This window comes from Arachis hypogaea, chromosome 13 (genome assembly GCF_003086295.3).
Source record: "Arachis hypogaea cultivar Tifrunner chromosome 13, arahy.Tifrunner.gnm2.J5K5, whole genome shotgun sequence".
NCBI lineage: Eukaryota > Viridiplantae > Streptophyta > Magnoliopsida > Fabales > Fabaceae > Arachis > Arachis hypogaea.
In genome coordinates this window covers 126,682,228-126,709,827 of record NC_092048.1, presented here as the reverse complement: position 1 = coordinate 126,709,827, position 27,600 = coordinate 126,682,228, and the positions used below count along the sequence as shown (strand labels likewise).

The 27,600-nt window shown below is 38.3% G+C and overlaps 3 protein-coding genes and 1 non-coding gene across 5 annotated transcripts; 1 reads left to right on the top strand and 3 right to left on the bottom strand.

The window, feature by feature from the left end:
• The first annotated feature begins 487 nt into the window (after nt 1-487).
• On the top strand, nt 488-1,887 carry LOC112733250 (stress enhanced protein 2, chloroplastic). Its single transcript, XM_025782144.2, has 2 exons — nt 488-1,155; nt 1,251-1,887. The coding sequence occupies exons 1-2, from the start codon at nt 838-840 to the stop codon at nt 1,518-1,520; spliced, it is 588 nt and encodes a 195-aa protein (XP_025637929.1). The 5' UTR covers nt 488-837; the 3' UTR covers nt 1,521-1,887.
• A 25-nt stretch (nt 1,888-1,912) lies between these two features.
• Nucleotides 1,913-4,828, bottom strand: LOC112733249 (uncharacterized). 2 transcript variants are annotated; one of them, XM_025782139.2, is made up of 10 exons: nt 4,559-4,828; nt 4,156-4,251; nt 3,922-3,996; nt 3,617-3,685; nt 3,168-3,244; nt 2,983-3,071; nt 2,774-2,903; nt 2,571-2,661; nt 2,412-2,477; nt 1,913-2,321 (listed from the first exon to the last, which is right to left on the bottom strand). In XM_025782139.2, the coding sequence occupies exons 1-10, from the start codon at nt 4,772-4,774 to the stop codon at nt 2,202-2,204; spliced, it is 1,029 nt and encodes a 342-aa protein (XP_025637924.1). In that variant the 5' UTR covers nt 4,775-4,828; the 3' UTR covers nt 1,913-2,201. The 2 variants fall into 2 exon arrangements, with proteins under 2 accessions (XP_025637924.1, XP_025637926.1); XM_025782141.2 differs by having other exon boundaries at nt 2,607-2,661.
• On the bottom strand, nt 4,824-4,904 carry TRNAL-AAG (transfer RNA leucine (anticodon AAG)). The gene has a single exon. It is a non-coding gene; the product is annotated as a tRNA-Leu (tRNA).
• Nucleotides 4,905-7,570: 2,666 nt separating this feature from the next.
• Nucleotides 7,571-8,634, bottom strand: LOC140177719 (uncharacterized). Its single transcript, XM_072210867.1, has 2 exons — nt 8,530-8,634; nt 7,571-8,011 (listed from the first exon to the last, which is right to left on the bottom strand). The coding sequence occupies exons 1-2, from the start codon at nt 8,632-8,634 to the stop codon at nt 7,571-7,573; spliced, it is 546 nt and encodes a 181-aa protein (XP_072066968.1).
• Between the last annotated feature and the right edge of the window lie 18,966 nt (nt 8,635-27,600).

Below are 27,600 nucleotides of genomic sequence, written 5' to 3'. Positions count from 1 at the left end.
GTAAATTTAAGTATGATGTCTAAATCTTTCTGGCATCCCTATAAATACATCCTATACCATTAGAAATGACAAACTTATTGATGACTGTCGTCTTCTTGTAGCTATATCTTACCACTGGATTGGACCAAAAGAAAACCTCAATCTACTCGAATATGTTAATAACGGATCGAGTATTCTAATTAAAATAATCCTACCATTAATGATCGTAACAGTCATGTGATAAAACTTGAAATATTAAGAATTTGAAATAGAAATACGATGACAACATCATACTCTAATCTATTTTTTATAATTTTATTTAGGTAATTCTTAAATTCAAAAAGGGTACAAATATTTCAGAAGAATATTATATTCGTGGGATTGAAAATTTAATGTTAGGTTTCACGTTCATTCTTAAATACAATTAATCTAGCTTAAAGATCACCGGTTCATCTATATGATGTACTTGTTACCTACATAAAGCTTAGCGAGTTATTTCATCTTACTTATCAAGTGTTTAACAATTATTATTAAGGGTAAATAAGTGTTGAGAATTTATGCGAAATGATTGAGGAGGAGGTGAGACTAGAGAAGAATGAAAGAGAGCCTCAACAAATTTGTCTGATACTACACTGTGCAACGTATTCAGCGTTTACGCTTCTACTTCCAAGACCCCACCCCAGCTACCCGAAAACCACGTTAACGAACTTCCTAACTCACACGTAACCATAATGTGTACCCCACACATACACACTCGCCTTAGCAACAGAAGAAGCTTCTAGGTCCTAATTCAACTCTAAACTCTCACACTCTTCATTCAAACTCGCATCGCCGAATTCCTTTTTCTTTCTCTTTCTCATGGCATCTGCAACGCGTGTGGCGCACTGCGCACTCCGCCCGGTCCGAGTATCAGCGGTACAGCCCAAGGAACAACCAGGCCCAGCACAGATATCCATTCCCAAACCCAAACTGGCAGAGGCTGAAGGCACCAACATCGTTTTGCAGCCGCGCTTGTGCACTCTCAGATCCTACGGTTCCGATCCAATCGGCGTCATAAAGAAGGACGGAATAGACGGCAATAATGACGTGTCCCCTTTCTTCGCCACCCTCTCGGAGTACATCGAAAGCACCAAGAAAAGCCAGGATTTCGAAATCATCTCCGGTCGCCTCGCCATGGTAACTAACTAACTAACTAACCAACTACTCAACTATGTTTTTATAGTAATTATTTAGTTTATTATTAAGTTAAAATGAAATTTTTTTGTGTGTAGATGGTGTTTGCGGCGACGGTTACGATGGAGATGGTTACGGGGAACTCGGTGTTCAGGAAGATGGACGTTGAGGGAATAACGGAAGCCGGTGGGGTGTGTTTGGGTGCTGTGACGTGTGCGGCACTATTCGCATGGTTCTCAAGTGCACGCAACAGAGTGGGTAAAATCTTCACCGTTAGCTGCAACAGCTTCATCGATTCAGTTATTGACCAGATCGTTGACGGCTTGTTCTATGAAACTGAGCCTCGTGATTGGCTTGATGAATTGTGATCAAACAATTCATGATGCATGCAAACTACATAATAATCTATACCATACACTTGATATCGGAAAGCAGTGATCTATATATACACTACATTTTGAAGGCGCTTGTGTGTAAAAAATTACCATTGACATAGTTAGATTCTCATGAAAAAATACATAGATAGAATAAATAATGCGCATATATCATGTATAATTTGTTTGTAAGGGAATGTTGAACCTAAAAGCTTTTTTCCCTTTATTCAAGCATATGTAGAAGGATGGAGAAATTTGTTTTGAGATGGGTGTTACCAACACTCAAGATGCTAAAACTTGATTCCTTCTAATATTAATAAAAGTTGTAGTTATCTCGATGATCGCTACCAATTTAGCAAAATTTGATTACGCAATTTTCTCAAGTATTTTACCTCAAAAAATGGAGTATCGTTCATAGAGTGACAGAGTGTAGCTATTACATCTTAACATAAGAAAAAATGGGTATTCATTATATATTAACAAGAATTAGTAGAACACTTTCTGCTCCTTTTTTTGCAGTTTCCCTATTTGTGTGGAGTTCATTATTACAAATATCCCAATCTAAAGATTGTGTGAACGAAAGCTATAAGACACGTATAACTCAATAGCCCCGAAAATCCAAAGCAGAAATAGCCTCTGTTAAAATAGCCTTGATTAGCAGAGAGGGCCTTCCAACTACGCTGAACTCTCGATTGTTTGAATGCATTCTAGTACGCTTGCCTTGTTTGACATTGATGCCATCAATGCTTCATGACTTACCTTGTTATTTTTCAAGAGAGAAGCAGCAAACAGAACCTAAAGGGAAAGGGGTGCATGAATTCAAACAGTTAAAAGGCATACGCATAATGCCATTATATGTAGGGTTAAAGTGTAAGAAGAACTTACAGCCCATCTAGTCAGATTTTGTTGCTGATCTTTGCTGAGTTGTGGCTTGCTTCTGTTTATGAATCTCTGTAGGAAAAAAGAATTTGGATTATTTGAATTATAGAAAAGATAGATACAAAACTAGACATTCCCATCTAATCTTGCTAACATAGATTTAACCTGCAGACTGAAAAGATCAGCAGATTGACCAACCACCTTGTCATATTCCAAACCTTCTGCTGCAAGTCCAGCCATTGATACAACAGCCAATCTGAATAAATAAATAAATAAATAAGAGTTTATTTTTTATAATTTTAATTCATATGAATCTTAGTTTGACACTGGGTTATTGAAGAAGTTACTTCAAAATTGAGAGTAAACACCTGTCTAGCTCTTTGGCATCAAGTTGACCGCTATAGATAAGTTTTTCAAGCCTCTCATCAATAAGGTTGACATGCTCTTTCCCAATATCCAATGAATACCCCAAAATGGGTACACCAAGCAGATAAGCAACTAGAATGAACAAAGATAAGTCACAGATATATGTGAAGCCTTTTGTATATAGACCAAGAAAGTAAAGAGTCAGTAGTACTTAAGAAGTGTGCTGCTTCATGTCTGGCAATCCTCTCTTGATAATCAGGGAAAAATGTTGAAAAGCTGCTGATAGCTGCTTGGAGAAGCCTACACTAGCATGTCAGTGAGAGGAGTGTTAATGTCAAAGCACACACTGAAGAGAAAGAAATCCACTGTTCCATTGTAAACCAAATTCATATGTACCCGGGGGATATGCTACCAATAGCCAAAACTACTAAGGAAATACTTCCAATCAAGTATGGTACAAAGAAACCCCAATCCTACAAGAATCACCAACCATTAATCAGAGATCAAAAGATAGTCAACATGGAATTGGAAGCGGAAAGCAGGAAGGTGAAAATTAGACGGAAAATGGTTCTCAAATGTTTATTTTCACCCAACTATACTCTTCACCAGTGAAATTCCAAGAATATAATATGCAGGGTAAGATCATCATAGAAGCAGAAAAGGTAAAAGTTGCTAAATTTTCCAATTTAACTTCTCTCAGGTTCTCCCCAATCAGTTATATCATGACTTAATTAGTTATTACAAATGCATTCTTCAATACTACAAGACTCCATCATACTCTGAAATTTCTGTAGAGATCATTGAAAAGATACGCATATCAAAACAGAAGTGTCTGAGAGAGATACCCCGGGAAGCTGGCCAGCAAGAAGACCTAAGAATCCAGTTGTTCCCACCACAGTAAAAAGAAAAGCTGCCTGCGTCACCAAAGATCTCTATTATTTATTGGACTTGGAAAAAAAAAAATCAAAATTTCGAGAATGCGACACTGACACAAGAACTCCAAGAGCTATGGTTCAAAATCAAAGTCTATGGTTGGCTACTATATGTACAGTTTAAATAGCTTTACGAATTAAACACTACAAAGTACTACTCCTCATGTCTCATCCCCTTGTATACATACATGATGAAGATAGAAAAGTACATAACTCACATCATTCCTGACACTTGGGATTGCAAGGTTCTCGGCATTCTTAATTCCTAGAGTTGTCAGCTCTCGGAGTGATGTCTGGAGCACAAATTTTGAAAGGTCAAAACTTGTAAGACAGATGAAGCCTACATATTAACAACTGGGGGGAATTGAACATCCTATGGCCATGAATGCAGTCAGGATTTAGTTGATAAGGTTAATGTTTAGGAATTAGGGACACTTGAATTGGACACTGACCGTGCGGCGTGAAACGTATGGCTGAGAACTCCATTTCTTGGCCCAACCAACTTCACTGAGCTGATCAAGTGCCTCTTTAACAGCATTACTGTCTTTCTGCACAAAACACAATTTATATTCTTGTCCTCTAAATTCTAAATTATTTGAATAACTTCATTCAACCTAAGTTCATTTAAGCTTGGTTTTAATGACCCTCATGTCCAACTTGGGTATTATTCAAAAAGAGAAAAATAATGTCCAGCAGTTAAACAACTAACTGAGAAAATGTTTCTTGCCCAATGTATTCAACCTTTTATGCAAAACAGAGGAATTGAGTTTTGATAGTCACCTAACAAACCCAAATATATGATATTGTCTATTTAGAATTTTTGGTAAAAAGAAAATAAAGAGTGAGCACGAGTACCTTGGTAATGGCAGACTGGAGAGTGTTGAGGTCTACACCAGGGGCAGCAGAGGAAGCCCTGAAGCTTCTGCCATGGCTATAATGGAAACTATGGTGATAAGAGTGAGCATGGGGTGGTTTTGTGAGTGGTGTGTAAGCCATGCATGTCACCCGCATTATCCCTTGGCTATCTGCCTCTTTGATAATTGGAGACTTGCAGCTTAAAGCAGATATCATAGGGGGCTCCACACTTGCCAGGCACAAAATTTATTTAAAACAAAAGTTATGTTGAGAGTGGGATTTGAACCCACGCCCTTTCGGACCAGAACCTTAATCTGGCGCCTTAGACCAACTCGGCCATCTCAACCTGATGAGAATTAAGGATGCACAGAAGAATTTAATCCTGAAATGAATAAAGAAAAAAAAAATCAAAACCATAATATTAATTAAACTAAAGACAAGTTACCAAAATAAATTGTTTGCAAATCAATATTACTAAAATACAACTTTTATATATTGAAGACACAAATGCAACTTTCATAAAATTATAGAAACTACGATAGAAGTATAGTAGATTTGGATTTGCACGTAAACTGTGGTTGGGGTGCAACGGTTTACGTTGGAAAACGACAAAGAAAAAATCGCGGTACCCCTCTAGCGATTTTTTCATGAATGCCTAAATTGCATAAACTGCCCTATAGCGATTTATGCTTGCCTATATATCCGCTAGATTTAGTAGCAAATTCTTCATTTGGATGAATATTTTAGAGAGAGAAGTTGTTTGTTTAGAGAGAGAGAGAGTTGTGGATTGAGAATGAAGGAGGAAAAGGCTAGGAGAGGATTTGGGCACTTGAAATTCCTAAAGCGCGAGACCGTGGCGAACGAAGACAGCCTGTGCCGACTTAATGGCGTTGCGCCTGTTGCTAATGGCATCAATAAAGAGATAAATTTGTTTTCTTTTAGTTATGAAATTTTATAACATAATATGTAGTATTTAGGGTATAGTAATTAGAATACAAAATTTAAGATTTGTAATTTAGTATTTGAAATTTAAGATTTAAAATTTAACATTAAAGATATAATGTTTAAGTAGAATGTTTATCCTTCAATAATTGAGATTTAAGGTTCAAATTTTAAATATAGTATTTAAGGTTTGTAAGGTTAATTTTTAAATATAGTATTTAAAAATTAAGATTTAAAATTAGAAGTTTTGTAGTTTAGTATTTGAAATTTAAGAGTTAAATTTTAGAAATAGAATTTAAGGTTCGTAGTTTATTATTTGAAATTTAAGATTTAAAACTTAAACTTTAAATTTTAAACTTTAAATTTTTTATTTTTAATTTTTAATTTTAAAATTAGAAGTTTTGTAGTTTAGTATTTGAAATTTAAGACTTAAATTTTAGAAATATAATTTAAGGTTCGTAGTTTATTATTCAATGTAGACAAGCAAGTGTGAGGTCCGTTGTACCTTTTAACTTCCCAAGTACTCTTTCGTTGTCGAAGTGTGATGCGAATCAACTACGTGCAACCTTTTCCGAACTCCTTGCATCTCCCATGATACTTGAGATGATCTGACTCTATCACCCTATACTCAACTCCACGACGGATGCTATAATCCTTTACAATCAACACAACTTCTTCTTTAGTTTGGAAAGATTGGTCAACCTGAAATTTCACATAAGGATGTCCCTCATGTAATCTTTGACCTCCAAATGTAGGATCTATGCCCGGTTGCAGGTCAACGGCTTCCAAGTTCAGCATTGAGAAATGTGGAGGATGCTGATGTATCCCAGAACTGGATGACCCCTGATGTGTAGGTGGGTTCCTCGGAGTATCCTCGTCACTGTCCCCCACGATATGAGCGGACTCTTCGTCCGAATCATCCCCTCATATCGCATTTTCAACCCGATCCGGTTCACATACAAAAAATTAATAAAATAGTAAAATAAAATTGTATAAACCTACTTAAAATGTGAAAAAATCATGTCCAACACCTACAAAAAAGGGAAAAGAACTTTCTGATGTCACAAAGAGTGATAAATCGATGGAACTCATATAGCTTATTTTAACTAAAATAAAAGTATTACCATAATTTTACAAGGATATAGCTAATTTAAGTTAGAAAGTATACCAGGTTACATGTTCCAAAAAATTTCGCGATAAACCACGTTTAAAGTGTATCCTTTTTCAAAGTCATCATGATTTTTCAATAATATTCTCAAACCTTGCTTACTATGCACTTTTGATAGTGCAACGTATAATTGTCCATGAGTGAACACTGGTCTAGACAAATACAAACTAACAGTACACAATGTTTGTCTTTGTAATTTGTTTATTGTCATCGCAAATGAAACAATCACAGAGAATTGTTTACACTGAAACTTCACTAGCAAAGTCTCATTATTGGACACCATGTTAATTTTTGGTATCAAGACAACTTGTCCAATGTTGGGACCGAAGTAACAACCTCAATTACATGATTTTCCATTTTTCTAATTTACAATCTAGTACCGTTGCACAAACCAGATGCTTGATCAATATTCCTCAACAACCTTCCTTGACAATTAGCTTGTGAGGTGGTAATCCTGAGCAATTCATTCCATTTAAAATATCAGTTGAAAAGACATTCAACTCTTCCTCCATATTTTCCTATTCAACACATAGTGAATCAAAACTCAGATATATTTTATCCTCTTTTGGGAGGTTGGACATCATGTAATTATTGATTTTATCAACAACCTCTAAAGTAGGAGCAAGAATATACCAGTGCTTGAAATATGAAACATGAACCATGTTTTGCAAGAGATTAGGATAAACAAATTTAATAAGCTCATCAAAATAAGAATCAAAATTGGTAATTAGAATTTCAGAAAGAATCTCAACTTGAGATTTACCTTCGGTGGAATCTCCCACCAAGCCATCACCAATTTGCAATAACCATTGGCTAAACTCTTTGACATCATCAATGTTAAGCCCAGCAAGACCCATTGTTAGTCTCATATTTTTTGTCAAAGCAAGAACAATGCAAAATTGCTAAAGATATGAAGAATTGATTGCAGTTTGAACAATGTCTTGTCTCGAATCATTTGGAATCATGGGTAAAATTTGTCTAAAATCTCCACCCAACACTACGACCTTTCCACCCAAAGGCAAATTTTGTTTATAACCTACAGTGAATCGAAGAATATCCTTTAGACACTTGTCAAAAACTTCATAACAATATTTACTTATCATTGGTGCCTCATCCCATACAATGAGCTTTGCCTTTACTAATAGTTTAGCGTGAGGACTCCCTGACTTCATATTACAAATAGAATCCTCAGTAATGCTGAGTGAAATTTTAAATCTGGAATGTGCAGTTCTTCCATTAGGAAGAAGCAATGACGCAATTTCATTTGAAGCCACATTCAAAACAGTATCACGACAGCTCCTTATTGAAGCAGAAAGGGTTCGCCACAAAAATGTTTTTCCGTTCTACCATATCCATATAGAAAAAGAAACCTGATTTGGTCCCATAAATTGTAGCCATAATTCTCTCATATACACTTTGTTGTTGTTCATCTGTTAATAATTGCAAACAATGATTCATCTCATTTGTCAAAGAATCAACATCAAAGTTTAGTTATTCCATCAATAAACGATCATCAGTGCTCGCGGTAATACAATTTGATGGAATTGGCATCCCGAGAAAGTCTGTGAGTGATCTTCCATTCTCCTGAAGTATCTACTCAACTTGCATAAAGGCAAGACTTTTTATCTCTTCTTCGCTTAAGTGCAACTCTACATTTGAAAAAGAAATATTATTAGAAATATAATTAACACTTAAATAGTAGATAAATAAAGAACACAATAAGCAAAAACAGATACATCACCCTCAATTTGCATAATCCTTTGTTTTGCATATAAAATATCATCGGAAAACTATTGCCAGTGAATTTTCCACACAATCGAGTCGACCCATATTGTTCGACATCAAAAGCATCACAAATAACCTTCTTAGGTACTTGCCTTAACAATTGCATCGACAAATTCGCAGTCATCTTGTAACAAACCGAGCGTATAACATGCATCCTTGAAAGCTGGATATACAACACCATTAACTGTTCTAATGTCTTCATAGCAAATACAACCCTTCTCAATGTTTAATAGTAGTCCCAAATAATAATCTTCATCATGAATTTTTGGCACATGAGATATTCTTCCAATCAAAAAACTTCTTTTCCTAGGTTCTCAGCATGGAGAGCTTTTTTTTCAAATAAATTTTGTAGAAAACTCTTAATAAGTTAGCTGCCTTGTAGAAGCATAATTTTTATTCACAATAAACTAAGCAAGTAACTATGTAATATTTCTCTCATGAGACACTAGATTTTATTTGCATAAATATTTTGAAGGTGCACAAAAAAATTTGGAATAAAATTTAATCTTTAGTTTTTTTTCTTTTTAAAAAGTATGTGGTCATTCACAATAATTTTTTTTTAAAAAAATATTTACTTGACAAAAAATTACCAAATTTTAGACTTCGGTTGGAAAGAAAGAGATAAAGAGAAAGGAAGTAGAAAAAAAAGAAGTTGAATGATTTTTATTTTCCTTTGATATATTTGAATGAAAGAAAAACGAGGAGGAAAAAAATAGTATATAACATTATGAAAAATAATTTTATCCTTATATATTTTAAAAATAGTAAAAAATAAGAGGATAATATTGTAATATTAACTAGATTTTCTTTCCATTTTTCATCTAATGTTGGAGGGAAAAAAATTTCAGTGGGTCACACCTATTTTTTTATACTATTCACTCTTTTCTTTTAACTTCCATTTAACCATACAATAAAAAATAGCTATTTTTTAATAATAATTGTGAAATTTTGTATCAAAATTTTATTTCTAAATTTTTTTTTATAATATATATTTAATATCTAGTTCTTTTTATTGTGTTTTTAAATTTTTTAAAAGTTTATTTGTCAGTATCTTTTGAGGTTTGTTTTATGAGTGATGCAAATTTTTAAGTACTATTTTAATAGTTTATCCTATTATTAAATTAATTCTCATTTTTTATAAAAAATTATAATATAACAAAAAAAATGAATTTATGACCGCAAACACCACAACAAGAATGAATTCTAACTACAATTGAATGTAAAGAATTAACAACAACAATCAAGGAAATCACAATTATCATGAATTACCTCAAATTGCATTATTGAAAGAAAATAGAGAGAACAAGAGTATCTCAATTACAAAACCTAGAAACAAAATAAGAGAAATTACAACAAGAGAATAGGGATAGAGAGAAGAACCAAAGTGTGGCAATCATCAATTGAAGGTAGAAGTAGAAGGAGACTTGAATTAAACCTAGAACTATGAGATCCTAATTTAACCCTAATTCCTAATCCTAATTCTAGAGAGAAGGGAGAGCTTCTCTCTCTAACTCTAACTATTTCTAAAACTAAACTATGACTAATGATTAAAGTATGTAAAGTATGTTGATTCTCCTTTAATCCTTGGCTTAAATAGCATCAGAAATGAGTTGGATTGGGCCCACAAGGCTTCTAAAATCGCTGGCCACGTTTGCATTAAGTGGGTCATGTGCCACCATCGGCGCGTCCGCGTACCGTGCGCGTGCGCGCCCCTATGCGCGATGCAACTATGGCAAATCTTATATCGTTTCGAAGCTCCAGATGTTAGCTTTCCAACCCAACTGGAACCGCATCAATTGGACCTCTGTAGCTCAAGTTATGGTCGTTTAAGTGCAAAGAGGTCGGCTTGACAGCTTTCCGGTTCTTTCATTTCTTCATGAGTTCTCCAACTTTTCATGCTTTCTTTCTTCATTCCCTTGATCCAATCTTTGCCTCCTAAACCTTAGATCACTTAACAAACATATCAAGGCATCTAATAGAATCAAGGTGAATTAAATTTAGCTATTTTGAGTCCTAAAAAACATGTTTTCACATTCAAGCACAATTAAAGGGGAATATACAAAACCATGCTATTTCTTGAATAAATATGGGTAAAAGGTGATAAAATCCCCAAAAATCAATACAAGATAAACCCTACAAATGGGGTTTGTCAGTATACGGATGATTATTTTTATCCTTAAGTGGATGGTTATTTTTATTAAGGGTGAGTGGCGTGTGGCAAGCCAAGTAGCGACGGTGAAATGTGATGATTATTGATGAAGGTGGGGTGGCCACCGATTGAAAAAGAAGAGAGTATTGGAGGATTTCAGATTGTTATTTTTTTGAAATAACTAACTAGATTTTTTAAAAATTTAAAATTTAAAATTGGAGAATTTGAAATTTGAAATTTGATATGAAATAACTGAATAAGAGTTTTTAAATTTATTATTTCGTGTGTAATTTTCATTTTTAACTCATATTGGGTTAAATAAGCAGCCCATTGTACACATTATACAAATACCCCATTGGCTTCCTAGGGGGACTCAATTTGAATCAGACAGTTATTTATGAGAATTCGAAGTGAAAGATATGCGAACTTACCTAAAATTAAAAAATAACTATCCTAGTATTTAAGGTTGAAATATTTTTTTTGGAAATAATATTTTTTATTTATTTCAAAAAAAATCTTTAAAATCTAATATAATTTTGTATTTTTTTTAAATATTTTATATTTTTAGAATTTTATGGTAAAAATATAATTTTATTATTTTTTAATATTGTTCATACCTTGACCCAACACTAAGGCCCAGGTCCAAATGAAAGACCCAATCCAAATATTGGCCCTCATTCGACACCGACCTTCTCTCAAGAAGTCGGATCTAACCACAACTTGCTCTAAGGAAGTCGGGAGTAGAGATTAGCTGGCAGATAACACCCATTCAAATAAGTAACTGCCCTTAAAATCTCTCAACCCACTTCCAGGAGTCATATCCTAACTTCCCTAAGATAAGGGAACGGTTATCCTCCTTAAAAGATGGAAATACTCCAACGATAGTTATTGGTTTACCACTATAAATACACTGACACCCCTTAGGTATCACTAAGTTCCAATATTCTCTAAACTTGCTTAGACTCTTGCTGACTTAGGCATCGGATTGTCTTTGCAGGTACCACCCCCCATTCTTTCTCACACACAAGTCATACGGAGGCTCCCAAAGGCAAACCTGCTCGAAGGCTTCCTCCCTCAGACGATTGGGCCAACCCAGCGAGTCCAGCTCATTAATCTCTGGTTACTCGCAGTAACATTGGCGCCATTGTCGGGGACCCGAGAGATCAACCAGTAATGGCGGATAATTCACCCGAAGATGGCCACACAGCGTTTGATTCGGAGCAAGAAAATCAGAACCTTGGAAACAACGACGCGGATATAGTCACCCATCAAGGGGTGACCAACCAGCATAGAGAAGGCACCTCTGGGTTGAAAGACCCAAAGGCAAACTCTTTTGAAGGTGCGAATCAGGAAAGGAGGGACAACCCCATGTAGCCGATTTCATGGGATTGTTCCACGGTCACCAATGGCGCCTGGAGTAGTTGGAACAAGAACTGGAGCGACAGCGAGAGGCGGAGAGAAATTTGAGAAACGAGATTGAACGACGAAAAGAGCTAGAGAAAAAGATCTTAAGGTTGGAATCTGCTCTTAAAAGTCGAAGTTCTCGCAGTGACCGAGAAGACTCTCCCTTGGGGGACAAGATCCATTCAGCGAAGACATTATGAGGGAAAAAGTTCCAAGGAACTTTAAAAGCCCTGATATGGACCTCTACGACGGAACCTATGACCCAAAGCATCATTTAAGCAACTTTAAAAGTCGGATGTATCTAGCCGACGCTTCTGATGCTACTCGCTGCAAGGCTTTCCCGACAACCTTGACAAAAGCAGCGATGAAGTGGTTCAATAGTCTTCCCCCGAGGTCAGTCTCCAGTTTCGATGACCTCTCACGAAAGTTCCTGATGCGATTCTCCATCCAGAAGGACAAAGTAAAGCACGCATCAAGCCTCCTGGGGGTAAAACAGGAGGTCGGAGAACCTTTGAGGGACTACATGGAAAGGTTCAGTAAAGCGTGCTTGGAGATCCAAGACCTGCCCACAGAGGCAGTGATTATGGGTCTAGTAAATGGACTTCGAGAAGGCCCCTTCTCCCAGTCCATATCAAAAAGGCACCCGACCTCCCTAAGTGATGTACAGGAGAGAGCTGAGAAGTACATCAACATGGAGGAAAACGCCAGACTTCGAGAGTCGAGCTGGCGACCTGGACACTCTCACTCATCAAAAGAGAAGGAAAGAGAGCCCAAAAAAAGAGGAAGTAGACCTTGAAAGGCCTAGGAGATATCACTCCTATACTCCTCTACGAGTTTCCCTAATTGATGTCTACAGGAAAATCTGCCATACTGAAAGGATACCACCCCCTAGGCCCATCAAAAATAAAAGGGGGGGGGAGTCGTGGCAACTACTGTGAGTACCATAAGATATATGGTCACTCAACGAATAATTGTTACGACCTTAAAAATGTGATAGAAAAGCTGGCCAGAGAAGGTCGGCTTGATAGATATCTCATGGAAAGGTCGGACTATCATGGAAAAAGGAAGCGAGATGATGAAGACCGAAGAGATCCACCACCACAAACCCCGGACATATACACATGATCTCGGGAGGATTTGGTGGAGGTGGCCTCACAAAGTCGTCTCGCAAGAGACACTTGAAGGAAGTCTATCAAGTTGGAGGCGAAGTTCCCGACCTCCCAACTATTTCTTTCACCAAAGAAGATGGGCAAGGAATCATTCCTGGACATGATGATCCAGTTGTGATAACTATGATCCTTGCCAACGCCCATCTTCACAGAACTCTGGTAGATCAGAGGAGCTCAGCCGGCATCCTTTTCAAACCAGCATTCGATAAGCTGGGATTGGATGAAAAGAAATTAAGAGCTTATCCTGACACCCTGTATGGACTGGGGGATACACCAATAATACCACTAGGATTCACACCCCTTCACACAACCTTTGGAAAAGGGAGAAAATCCAAAAATCTGAGCATCGACTTCATAGTTGTCGACGTGGGGTCAGCCTACAATGCCCTAATCGGCAGAACTACCCTAAATCGGCTCGGAGCAGTGGTATCCACTCCCCACCTTTGCATGAAATTCCCAACATTAGAGGGAATAGAAACCATTAGGGGAGATCAGAAATTGGCAAGAAAATGCTACAATGAAAGCTTGAACTTGAGAGGAAAAGGCAAGGAGGTGCACACAATTGAACTCGGAGGAGTCAGAGCCAAGGAGGAGCTGTGACCACAACCGGGAGGAAAGACTGAAGAGGTACAGGTTGGAAAAGAGGAAGGAAAAAATACCAACATAGGAGCCAACCTAAAAGAAGACTTGATGCAGAAAATGGTAAAGCTCCTACAAGAGAATTCCGACCTTTTTGCCTAGAAAGCCTCCGACATGCCTGGGATAGATCCCGAACTCATGTTACATAAGCTATCAGTATACCCCGGGTCGCGACCTATTCAGCAAAGAAGACGGAAGCTCAGGCCAGAGTGAGCTCAAGTGGTGGAAGAACAAGTACAAGCCCTCCTAGAAGACGGCTTCATCAAAGAGGTAAAATATCCTGCATGGCTGGCAAATGTGGTGCTAGTCAAAAAACAAAACGGCAAATGGAAGATGTGCGTCGATTACACCGACCTAAACAAGGCGTGTCCCAAACATCCCTATCCTCTTCCAAGAATTGATACCTATTCATACCCTGGGTCAAGCTGTCCGACCCGGGCTGATTAACGACAAAGTCGACCGACCTCTTCAGGTCAGGATTATCTGACCTCTTCTCAAGGAGCTCGGCCAAATCACCAGAAAAGCCCAAAAAGGGCCCAAACAGAGGAACACGACCCAAATCCAAAGGCAGCCCAAGCCTATAGAGATAAGGGCGGTTCTCTTAAAGATAAGATGACTTCACTCAAAGATAAGATAAGATAAGATAATTATCTTATCTCTAGAAAGGTCACTCCTCACCATTATAAATACACTAGAGCACCCAAGTATAACTCATACTCTGATTCTACTAAAAACCTACTTAATACCCTTGCTAACTTAAGCATCGGAGTCCCTTGCAGGTACCACCACCCTCCAGTGACGAAGGATCAGCATCACCCACAAGTCCAACAAGTCAGACACGGCAGCTCCGGCCACCACTCACAAGTCGGACACATTAACGCTGACCAGCACAGAAGATCTCGTCCGAGATCGACCTACAGTTTCAGGTAACCCTCGGAACAATACCCTAGTAGACTCCAGCTCAGGGTATCAGTACTTGTCGTTTATGGATGCATATTCGGGATACAACTAAATCCCGATGTACAAGCCGGATCAAGAAAAAACATCATTTATCACGCCTAGGGCAAATTATTGCTATGTGGTTATGCCCTTTGGACTGAAAAATGCGGGAGCCACATATCAAAGGCTGATGAATAAGGTGTTTGCTCCTCATCTTGGGAATTTAATGGAAGTATACGTGGACGACATGCTAGTAAAAACCAAGGATGAGGCCGACCTCCTCGCTGACCTTTCGCAAGTTTTCAGCACCATAAGGACGCATGGGATGAGGCTAAATCCCGCAAAATGCACCTTTGCGGTGGAGGCAGGAAAATTTCTAGGATTCATGCTCACACAAAGGGGAATTGAAGCCAATCCCAACAAGTGTAAAGCAATCCTAGAAATGAAAAGCTCAACTTGTTTAAAGAAGGTCCAACAGTTGAACGGCCGACTCGCCGCGCTCTCTAGGTTCTTGGCAGGATCAGCATTAAGATCCCTGCTGTTCTTCTCTCTACTAAGAAAAGAATGCCAGTTCGAATGGACTCCTGAGTGTGAAGAAGCATTTCAGGAATTCAAAAGGTTTCTAAGCCAACCTCCCATTCTGACCCGACCTAAAGTTGGGGAAGAACTCGTCCTGTATTTGTCCGTAGTAGACAAAGCTGTAGCATCAGCTCTAATACGGGAAAATGAGGTCGGATAGCATCCTGTATACTTCACCAGCAAAGTCCTACAAGACCCTGAATTAAGGTATCAAAAACTTGAGAAGTTTGCATATGCCTTAATAGTAGCCTCTCGGAGACTACGGCCTTATTTTCAAACTCATACAATAAGAGTTCGAACGAACCAGCCCATGAAGCAAATCCTTCAGAAAACGGATATTGCAGGAAGAATGGTTCAATGGGTTATAGAGCTATCTGAGTTCGACCTCAAGTACAAAACTCGGACGGCAATAAAAGCCCAATGCCTGACCGACTTCGTGGCAGAATATGCAGGAGACGAAGAGGAAGCATCCACTACATGGGAGCTATATGTAGATGGATCCTCAAACAAAGTTGGAAGCGGTGTAGGCATAATACTAGTCAACCAAAGGAGAACGCAAATAGAAGTCTCCCTCAAATTCGACTTCCCAACTTCCAACAATCAGGCAGAATATGAAGCCTTAATTGCAGGATTAAAGCTGGCAGAAGAAGTCGGTACAACCAAGGTAGTCGTGTTCAGCGACTCTCAGGTGGTAACCTCTCAAATAAATGGAGAGTATCAGGCTAAAGATCCCAATATGAAAAGATACTTAGACAAGACCTTGGAGCACCTGGGACGATTTGCTGAAACCAAGGTCAAACACATAACTCGGGATCTCAACAGCAAAGCAGACGCCATTTTCAAGCTAGCAAGTACCAAACCAGAGGGGAATAATAGAAGCCTGATCCAAGAAACTCTCCAAGAACCCTCTGTGACAAAAGCAGAGGCCAAGCAAGACATCCTTGAAGTCTCCAGATTAGACCTCGGATGGATGAACCCTTTAATCAAATACCTAAAATTCGACATCCTACCCAAAGAGGAAAAAGAGGCTAAGAAAATTCGGAGGGAAGCACAAAACTACACTTTGGTGAAAAATATTCTCTACAAAAGGGGGATATCAACACCCTTATTAAAGTGCGTTCTGACCTTAAGGACGATAGAAGTCTTAGAAGAGGTCCACAGTGGTATCTGCGAAAATCATCTCGGAGCAAGGTCCCTGGCCAGGAAAGTCATCTGAGCCGGGTTCTACTGACCAACTTTGCAAAAAGATGCCACCGAGTTCGTAAAGAAGTGTTAGTCGTGCCAAATGCATGCAAACTTCCACGTCGCTCCCCCTGAGGAGCTCATAAGTATAACGTCTCCATGTCCTTTTGCGAAATAGGGATTGGACCTATTAGGACCCTTCCTCCAAGCGCCTGGACAAGTAAAATACTTAATAGTGGGAGTAGACTACTACACGAAGTGGATTGAAGTAGAACCATTGACTACCATCACCATCCAGAGAAGTTGGAAATTCCTCTACAAGAATATTATCACAAGGTATGGGGTACCTTATTCCATCACCACTGATAATGGTACCCAGTTCACCGACTCCACCTTCAGAAACCTGGTAGCCAGTATGAAGATCAAACATCAGTTCACCTCAGTAGAACATCCACAAGCAAACGGACAAGCCGAGGCAGCCAACAAAGTTATATTGGCAGGGTTGAAGAAAAGGTTGCAAGAGGCAAAGGGAGCCTGGGCCGAAGAGCTTCCTCAAGTATTATGGGCTTATCGGACTACGCCTCAATCTGCCACAGGAGAAACACCTTTCCGACTTGCTTATGGTATAGAAGATATAATACCAATTGAAATCAATGAGCAAAGTCCAAGGGTGAGCTTCTACGATGAGGTCGGCAACGTACAGGGGCACAAAGAATAACTTGAGCTACTCCTTGAAGTCCGAGAACAAGCCCAGATAAGAGAAGTATCATTGAAACAAAGGATGACAAATAGATATAACAAAAAAGTCATTCAAAGAAGTTTCACCCCAGACGACTTGGTTATGATTAGAAATGACATCGGAGTCAACAAATCTGGGGATGGAAAGCTTGCTGCTAATTGGAAAGGGCCATACAAAATTAGTAAAGTTTTAGGAAAAGGCTACTATAAGGTGACTGACTTAAATGACACCGAGCTACCCAGGTCATGGCATGCTTGTAATATGAAAAGGTACTATAGTTAAAAGCGAACTCCATTCCTTGATGTACTCTTTTCCTGACTTCATGGTTTTGTCCCAAAGAAAGGGTTTTTCTGAAGGGGTTTTTAACGAGGCATCAAAATAGGGGCTGATGAGTTGAATTTGTTGTGATGGTATAGAATTTCACAAAATTCATTCTCATTGCAAGTATAGTTCTACACCAACAAACAATCCTCCCAATCAAAAATTTGGTTGTCACAAGTACAAACCTCAATAAGAATTAACCGAAGTATTTAGACTCCGGGTCGTCTCACAAAAAATTGCAATGAAGTGGTCAATTATTGGCTATGAAGAGCAAAAAGGGGGGTTTAATTGTAATTGGCAAGGAATTATAAAAGACAAGAAAGTAAATCAAGCAAGAACTAATAAAATAAGGGAGAGAACTCTTGGCTAAGACATGAGAAATTAAGATCACCATCCTTGTCAACAAACCAAATATTGATAATTATGAGGTACCAACCTATTAAGTCTACTTCCCAAAAGCCTTAAGTACGTAATGTCTACTCTTAAGCTTGAAGTACGTCAAATAGGTTTGATCACATCAACCCATAAGTCCCAACCTATCTACTAATTAACTTAGTAGTGGGTTAGTGTCAATGGGTATCAAATTGATCACCAAGGGTTCTCAAATCACCAATTCAATGAGATCCAATGACTCAAGGTCACTGAATTCCCTTAGCCTAGGCCAAGAGTCAAGAGAACTAATAAAAAACTAAAGAAAATATTTCATCAAAAATCTAGAGTGCAATAAAAGTAAACATCATAAATTGCAAGAATCAATAAAATCTACTAACTACCAAGTGCAAGAAAAGTAAGATCACAACTCAAATCATCAATAAAAGAACATCAAACATTAAATTTCATTAAATGTAAACAAAATTCAACATGAGCATTCATAAACATAAAAGAGACATAAAAGTAAAATTGACAAGAGAACTAAGGAGAATAGAGTAGTAGAACAAAAAATTGTAAAGGAAATAAGATGAAAACATGGAATTAAGCTAGATCTAAGATAGAAATGTCCTAAGAACCCTAATTCTAGAGAGAAGAGGGAGTTTCTCTCTCTCTAGAAACTAACCTACATGATGCTAAGTTACAAATAATTGCTCCCCCTTTGCTCAAGCTTGAATTCTGCATGAAATACCCTCAGAAACGAGTTGGATTTGGGCCTGGGCAGCTCAGAAATTGCCCCCAGCAATTTCACTTTAAGTGGGTCACGTGCCGAGCGTCACGCGTGCGCATGCTTGACGCGTGCGCGTCGATGGTAAAATCCCTACTCACGCGTACGCGTGCTTGACACGTGCGCGTGGCTTGAAAAATCTCCAATGCACGCGTACGCGTACATGACGCGTGCACGTGGCCCTCAATTCTCCAAAAGCTTATTTCTTCATGAATTCTCCCTTTTGCATGCTTTTCTCTTCAATTCTTCCATCTAATACTTGCCTTATGAACCTGAAATCACTCAACAAACACATCAAGGCATCGAATGGATTTAAAGTGAATTAAAATCACCAATTTTAGGGCCTAAAAAGCATGTTTTCACACTTAAACACAATTTAAGGGAGAATTACAAAACCATGCTATTTCATTGAATAAATGTGATAAAAGGTGATAAAATCCCCTAAAATAAGAACAAGATAAACCACAAAATTGGGGTTTATCAAACCTCCCCACACTTAAACTAAGCATGTCCTCATGCTAAAATTAAGAAAGAAGCAAAGGGTGTCAACATTTATTCAATGCAAACTACCTACATGCAATCTACTTATAGGCTGTCTATCTAAATGAATGCAAGTACTTTGGTCAAAATAAGTCAACTTCCAAGAATACATATATACGTACAGGGGATAAAGCCATAACAGTCAAATCAAGCCCACAATTGAATTGAATTATTGAAAGATTTTACAAACTTGTAAGAAAAGATGATCATGGGTGGAAGCATGTAATTGAGCGATCGAACCTTCACCGAATGTGTATCCGCTCTAGTCACTCAAGTGTATGGGGTTGATTCACTCAATTCTCCCCTAATCATGCTTTCTAAGATTTGTTTTTCATCTAACAATCAACAATTATTTCATGCATGCATACAAATATCATGAGGACTTTTCCATAGGTTGTAATGGGGCTAGGGTCAAGGTAGGATGCATTTGGTCAAGTGGGCTAGAAATTTGAATCTTTGATTAACTTAAACTTCCCACCTAACCTATAACAACCTATGCAATTCTAAACAAACTTAACTATCAATTCTTCACTTTTTCACATACTCATGCATTCTCTTTTGATCACCACACATATGCATTGATTTTATTAAACTTTAAACTTTGGGACATTTTGTCCCCTTTTATTGCTTTTCTTTTTCTTTCTTTTTCTATTTTTTTCCTTTTTATATATATATATTTTTCTTTTTTTTTCTCATTTTTTTCTTTTTAAACTAAAATATATACAAGAACATCAATGCATATGGTTTACACATGATTAATACATGAGTATGTACCCAATTCCCAAGATTTTTCAACAAAAACACAAAAACACACTTTTATCCCAACCAATATTTCCAACTCTACCAAAATTAAATGATAAACACTCTCACTAGCCTAAGCTAATCAAAGATCCAAATTAAGAACATTTATTATTTTTCACTTTAGGCTTATAATGTGCTAAAATTAAGAACAAATGGGTTTAGCGTAGGCTCAAAGTTGGTTAACAATGGAAGATAAAAGGTAGGCTATTTGGGTGAGTGAGCTATTTGAAACAATGGCCTCAATCATATAATTGTATGTATACATAAAATACTGGACATAAAGAATCAAACAAATCAAGGATTACAATCATAGGAAGAGAATAATGCACACAAGAATGAAAATAAGTGGTCATATATGATGTAACCTCACAATTAGGCTCAAGTCTCACATGCTTGTGTTCTTAGCTCAAAAATCATGTTCCACAATGTATAATTCAAGCAAGTTCTAAAAATTTTTTTTTTTTCAATCAATTGGGGTGCTCTATAGATGAAATCCTTGAAAATTTTTATTATTTTGACTAAGCTTATTATATACATATGCAAAATAAGAAAATGCAACTAAAAATCCTAAAATGAAATGCAAAGTGTTGGGATTAGAAATTTGTCACCCAAAAGTGAAGCGCTGACTGGTCGGACGACCTCCCCACACTTAAAAGCTTGCACCGTCCTTGGTGCACTCAAAGATGAGCAAGGGGGTACGGCGATTCTCCGGATTGCTACCTTCAGCTGGTAGGTCAACCGGTTGCTGCGTGTTCTTCCTTACGCTTCCGTTTGTACTTATAATGACTCCTCCATGAAAAATAGAAAGGAGAATAGTAAGAAAAGTAAATGCAAAAGCAAGGAAGAATACATTGTTGGAATGAGGTAAATCACTAGAATGAAGTGAGGGACCCAATGTGTGACATTAATGAACCAGGTGTGTGGGTTCTAAGATGCATGCGGTCTAGAACACACACTAGTATAAAAAGAACTATGTCACAATTACACCAAAAAGGAACATGCACTTCACTCACCCTAGTGTGCTTGAGATTCTTTAAACTTGCAGTCAAGACAACCAGACAAGCAATAAAGAAGCAAGAAAGCATTCAAGCCAAAGATATAAGGATGCATATAATCAAGAAGCACAATGCATTAAGAGAAATGCACATCCTCCATCGAGAGATTGCCTAATCAAAGTGAATGATGCAAATCACATGGCGGCCAAATCATTCAATTCAAGAAGAGTTAAAAGCTTGAAGGCAATGTCATATGTGCTTGGCGTTCACAAAATTAAGCATGAAGAGCTCAAAACCAAGTAATTATTATAACCTCAACAATAGAGTCCAACAATAAAGATTAACAACGATGATGTTAAACTAACATCGCATCAATAATCAGCAGCAAAAGATAGTAAACAAGATGAACAATCCAACACTAATTATGAAAAATAGAAAATTAAACAAAAATTAAACTAACCAAACAACTAACTAACTAACTAACTAATGGTTGATGGTGTTTGGGAGCGTTGGATGAGGAGTAGAAGAAGGGAAGAAGAAAAAAGAAGGAAAGAAATAGAAAGAAGATGAGAAAAGAAGTGTATGAAGTAAGGTAATCCACGCGTACGCGCAGGACACGCGTGAGCGTGGGTGAAGTGAAATGGATGTGATGCGTACGCGTAAGGTATGCGTGCGCGTCGATGGTTATTTTGAGAGTGACGCGTACGTGTGAGGTGTGCGTACGCGTGACATGGCGTGCGCGTTTTGCACAGATTTTGCGCACTACGCGCGCAACTATAGGAAAAATGGCTTGGAGGTGGAAAATTGCATCCACGCATACGCGTGGGTGATGCGTGCGCGTGGATGGTCGAAAATGCTTGAGTCACCCGCACGCGTAATGCACGCGTGCGCGTGGGTTGGTGCCCTGTTTTTCAAAATTTTTCTTCCATGTTTTTGCACCAACCAAGCTTTTTAAACCTCCAAACAGCTACCAAAATATCATAAAACCTTATTTAACCTACTAGACTCCCAAATAAATGCAACAAACCAAACAAAACATGGAATTAAACCTAAATTATCAATATTTACAAAAGAGAAAATGAAAAGAGTTTACCATGGTGGGTGTCTCACACCTAACACTTTTAGTTTAAGTCCTTAAGTTGGACATTTGGTGGGAGTCCTTGCTATGGTGGTTTATGCTTGAATTCATTCTTGAATCCCCACCAATGTTTGCATCTCCAATGTCCACCGGGATCCCAAATTAGGCACATAAAGCCTTCAAGTAAGCTTAAGTAAATGAAAAGGCCCCAAGAGTTTTGATTGTTGAAATGAATTCGGAGGTCCCAAACCTTGTTCTTGCACCTATCTTCTTGTTGACTACCATAGTTAAATCTGGGTGACAAGGCTTGTGAATTCTCAATTAAGCATCTAAACATTCTCCTAGACCCATGCAATTTGGTTCTACACCAACCATTACTATTCAACTTTGAACATGCAACCATCATGAAGTTAGAGTGATGTTTTCAACCACTAACCATCTCTCTCCTACTCTTGACTTCACAAAGAGTTCTAAGTTGACCATCATTTTCAATCAAACCATATTCAAGTGAGAAAGTAAAGCTTAGGGATAGGAATTTTACCCACTTGAATATTGTGTTGGATGATGGTGACTTAGGAAGAGGAACCTCCCCACACTTAGACAATGCGAGGTCTACTCCTTTGTGCTCTTTCTTGACTAACTCCACCTCTTGGCAAGCTTCTTCAACTTCAACCTCTTCCTCTTGACAAAGTTCTTCACATTCAACCACCTCTTCGCCAACTTCTTCTAGCTCTTCCCCACTCTTCATGTCACAACATGGAGGTAATGTGGAACTTATCTCAATATTTACCTCAATATCAATAGGGAAAGATTCCTCAAATACCAAAGGATCATGTGTTGGTGTGGGCTCATCTCCAAGAGGAAGATTTGTTATTTGCTCACCTTTTTCCAATTCTTCATAATTCATTATATGCTTAGGAGGTTGCGCACCCTCCTTAACATCAAATTCAAGCTCATTGGAAGAAGGTTCAACAACTTCCACAAAATCATTAACAACACCACTTGATGTGGAGATGTTCTCAAACTTGGAATCCACCTCTTGTTCAACTTTGCCTAGCTCTTCAACCACTTATTCATTATCAATCTCTTCACTCTCCACTTGTTGCAAGACATACCCCATCTCCTTATCCTCATGTTGAGATTCTAAAATCTCCTTCATGCTCATTTCTTCGGTTGATTCCTCACATTCATCCATGGAGATGCTTTGCTTGTTGCATGAGTCCAACGATTCCAAGATAGCAGTAATGTTAGCAAACTGAGCCATGATTTTTTTCAAATATGGGAGGTGATTCATCTTGTGGTTGAGAGTTCTCATACATTGGAGGTGTCTCATCTTGGTAATAACATGGAGGTGGTGGTTCTTGAGGGTATTGGGGTTGAATTGGGGTGGTTTTTCATATGGTTCATATGGTTCACAAGGTGGTTGGTATGGTGGATATGGGTTAGGATCATATAGAGGTGTTTGGTGGTATGAGGCTTGTGAGTGCGGTGGTTCAAAACTATGTTGGGGAGGTGGTTCATAGGCATAGGGTGGTGGTGGTTGTGATTGACAACTACAATAAGGATCAACACACACACTAGATGGATATGCGTTAGGATTAGGATTATACCTATAAGAATCTGGAGAGTAGTTACGTTGGGGTGATGCTTGGACGGCTCGGGTGGCATAGAATGCCCTTTGGTCCTCGCGTATCTCCGTGAGGATAGTAGTCATGTCCTCAAGCACTTTTTTCAAGCTTGGTTCGGAAGGAGGTTGTTGCCAAGAAGGTTGTTCATAAGCTTGGGGCTCCTCCCACCTTCGATTTCCAAATCCTTGATGCACATCCTCATTGAAGCTTCCATTTCCTACAACATAGTTTGAACCACACTCATAGCCAGAGTGATGAGAATTCATAGTGAAAGAGAAAATAAAAACAAAAGGCTAACAAGAAATAAAGAAAACTAAGTCCTACAACTAGCAAAAACCAACAAACAAACCAAAAATCAAGCTATTCACAATATATACAATAGCCAATAACATAGCACCATTGCAACTCCCCGGCAACGGCACCATTTTGATGAGTTGAATTTGTTGTGATGGTATAGAATTTCACAAAATTAATTCTCGTTGCAAGTATAGTTCTACGCCAGCAAACAATCCTCCCAATCAAAAATTTGGTTGTCACAAGTACAAACCCCAATAAGAATTAACCGAAGTATTTAGACTCCGGGTCGTCTCACAAGGAATTGCAATGAAGTGGTCAATTATTGGCTATGAAGAACAAAAAGGGGGGTTTGATTGTAATTGGCAAGGAATTATAAAATACAAGAACGTAAATCAAGCAAGAACTAATAAAATAAGGGAGAGAACTCTTGGCTAAGACATGAGAAATTAAGATCACTATCCTTGTCAACAAACCAAATATTGATAATTATGAGGTATCAACCTATTAAGTCTACTTCCCAAAAGCCTTAAGTACATAATGTCTATTCCTAAGCTTAAAGTACGTCAAATAGGTTTGATCACATCAACCCATAAGTCCCAACCTATCTACTAATTAACTTAGTAGTGGGTTAGTGTCAATGGATATCAAATTGATCACCAAGGGTTCTCAAATCACCAATTCAATGAGGCCCAATGATTCAAGGTCACTCAATTCCCTTAGCCTAGGCCAAGAGTCAAGAGAACTAATCAAAAACTAAAGAAAACATTTCATCAAACATCTAGAGTGCAATAAAAGTAAACATCATAAATTACAAGAATCAATAAAATCTACCAACTACCAATTGCAAGAAAAATAAGATCACAACTCAAATCATCAATAAAAGAACATCAAACATTAAATTTCATTAAATGTAAACAAAATCCAACATGAGCATTTATAAACATAAAAGAGACATAAAAGTAAAATTGACAAGAGAACTAAGGAGAATAGAGTAGTAGAACAAGAAATTGTAAAGGAAATAATATGAAAACATGGAATTAAGCCTAGATCTAAGATGGAAATGTCCTAAGAACCCTAATTCTAGAGAGAAGAGGGAGCTTCTCTCTCTAGAAACTAACCTACATGATGCTAAGTTACAAACAATTGCTCCCCCTTTGCTCAAGCTTGAATTCTGCATAAAATACCCTCAAAAATGAGTTGGATTTGGGTATGGCCAGCTCAGAAATCGCCCCCAACGATTTCACTTTAAGTGGGTCACGTTCCGAGCATCACGCGTGTGCGTGCTTGACGCGTGCGCATCGATGGCAAAACCCCTACTCACGCGTACGCGTGCTTGACGCGTGCGCGTGGTTTGAAAAATCTCCAATGCACGTGTACGCGTGCATGACGCGTGCGCATGGCCCTCAATTCTCCAAAAGCTCATTTCTTCATTAATTCTCCCTTTTGCATGCTTTTTTCTTCAATTCTTCCATCCAATAATTGTCTTATAAACCTGAAATCACTCAACAGACACATCAAGGCATCGAATGGATTTAAAGTGAATTAAAATCACCAATTTTAGGGCCTAAAAAGTATGTTTTTACACTTAAGCACAATTTAAGGGAGAATTACAAAACCATGCTATTTCATTGAATAAATGTGAGAAAAGGTGATAAAATTCCCTAAAATAAGAACAAGATAAACCACAAAATTAGGGTTTATCAGGGGCTAAGGGGGCAACAATTCGACAAAACCCCTTAGTAGCAAAAAGTACCTTTGTAATAAGTAAAGATCTTTTTCCTCTACATCTCTTTATAAATTCCTTTTTACGTTATTATCATTCTACAAAACGCGCCAACTTAAACTCGACAAAACGTGAAAATCCCATGAACCAACCTAAAAAAGGTCGTCAGGATAAAACGATGAGGTACAAGTCGGTGTAAAGAGGTTATAAAAGTAGATCATGATAAACTCGGAAATTTATCGACTTACAAGTCGGCAAAACCGAGCAGAATAGAAATGCATCACAAAAATAACCTAAGTTACAGAAAACTCAATAAAAAAAATTTTAGTACAAGGAATACGAAAAGAGATAAGAAAATCCATCAAAAATCGAAGGCAGAGTCTGTCCCAAGTCTTTGAAAAATTCAAAACAACTTAGACAAAAGACAGCCAGCCAAGATATAAGATTTTCCAAAAACGAAGAGATCAAAAAAGGGTTTTAAAGAAAGCATGCACACACCAAAAGATATCCTGAACCCTTATCCAAAAAAGGGTATTTTAAAGCAAAATATTTTGTTAATGGCCATAAGAGGCCAGAAAATGTCAAGAACCAACCACCACAGAAACAAATAAAAGTATTCAACAAAGGAACCACAAGCCGGGTCCACACATAGCTTGATTCAAATAAAAAGAAAATTCAAGAATCACCAGAAGTTGGGTCAGCAGCAGGGAGAGAAGTCGGATCAGCAACAGGGGAGGACGGAGCAGATCTTTCAGGAGCTTGAGCAGGACCCTCAGAAGAACTCGGTAGGTAACCATCTTGGTGCTCCTCACAAGGAGGATATTCTGTTATCCTCTGTCCGCAAGTCTTCAAGTCGGAGTCAGTTTCAGGTCGAGGAGGGTAAACAATGGCCCCATCAACTACAATCTTGTCAGGATCAAGAGGAGAAAGATCCAAGTCAGGGGCAATGACCCCGACTTGCTCCTTAAAAACCCTCCAGGCCTCCTCTGCACCCTCAGGCACTGAATCCTCCAAGTCCTGGAAAGCCTCCCGACATCCTGACAGTTCCTTCTTCAAGTCAAGATTCTCCCCATAAATCCTGATATAGTTCTGCCCCGCCTTCTCCTTAAGGCCCTCCGCCATAACGCACTACCCCATCAACCTCTTCTCCCTCTTCTGGAGACGGTCCATTTTCTCCTTCAGCTTGGCGACCTCATCTTTAAGCCTCTTTTCTTTCTCCTGATAAAGGAAAATCCTTCCCTCCAATTTCTCAACCTTCTGGGTTGAGCCCAGAGAGCTAAGGGGAGTTTTTTTACAAAATATCAAGGAGCTTTGTGCATACCCCAGCCGCCCAAACACTCCCCTGAACTAAGATATTAAGATGGTTTTGAACGGAACCATCATCCATATTAATTCGTATATGAGGATAGATGTGGTTTTGAACGAACTTGGGACCATCAAAATTAGCTTCCCTAGAAAAAGAAGAGCCAGACTCTGAAGTCTTGCGCTTTTTCTTCTCGGGTTCAGGAGGGGGTTAGACGGGGGGAGAAAGAGAAGAGGCAAAAGATACCAATATAGGGCGAGAAGAGGTCCCCAAGTTGCGAGGAGGAGGAAGGAGAGGAGGACGAGGAGGAAGAGTGCCAGCAGCCCTTACGGCATCCACTCGGGCCCGAGACCTCTTTTTTGCATCTTGAACTTTTTGGTAGGAGGAACCGGAATTCTTCTTCACCATTTCTATAAAAGGAAAAATAAAAGAATCAGTCTACAAGTCGGAAATAACAGTTCGAAAAGATCTCAAAGTCGGAAGTAGCAACATCAAGTCGGAGAAA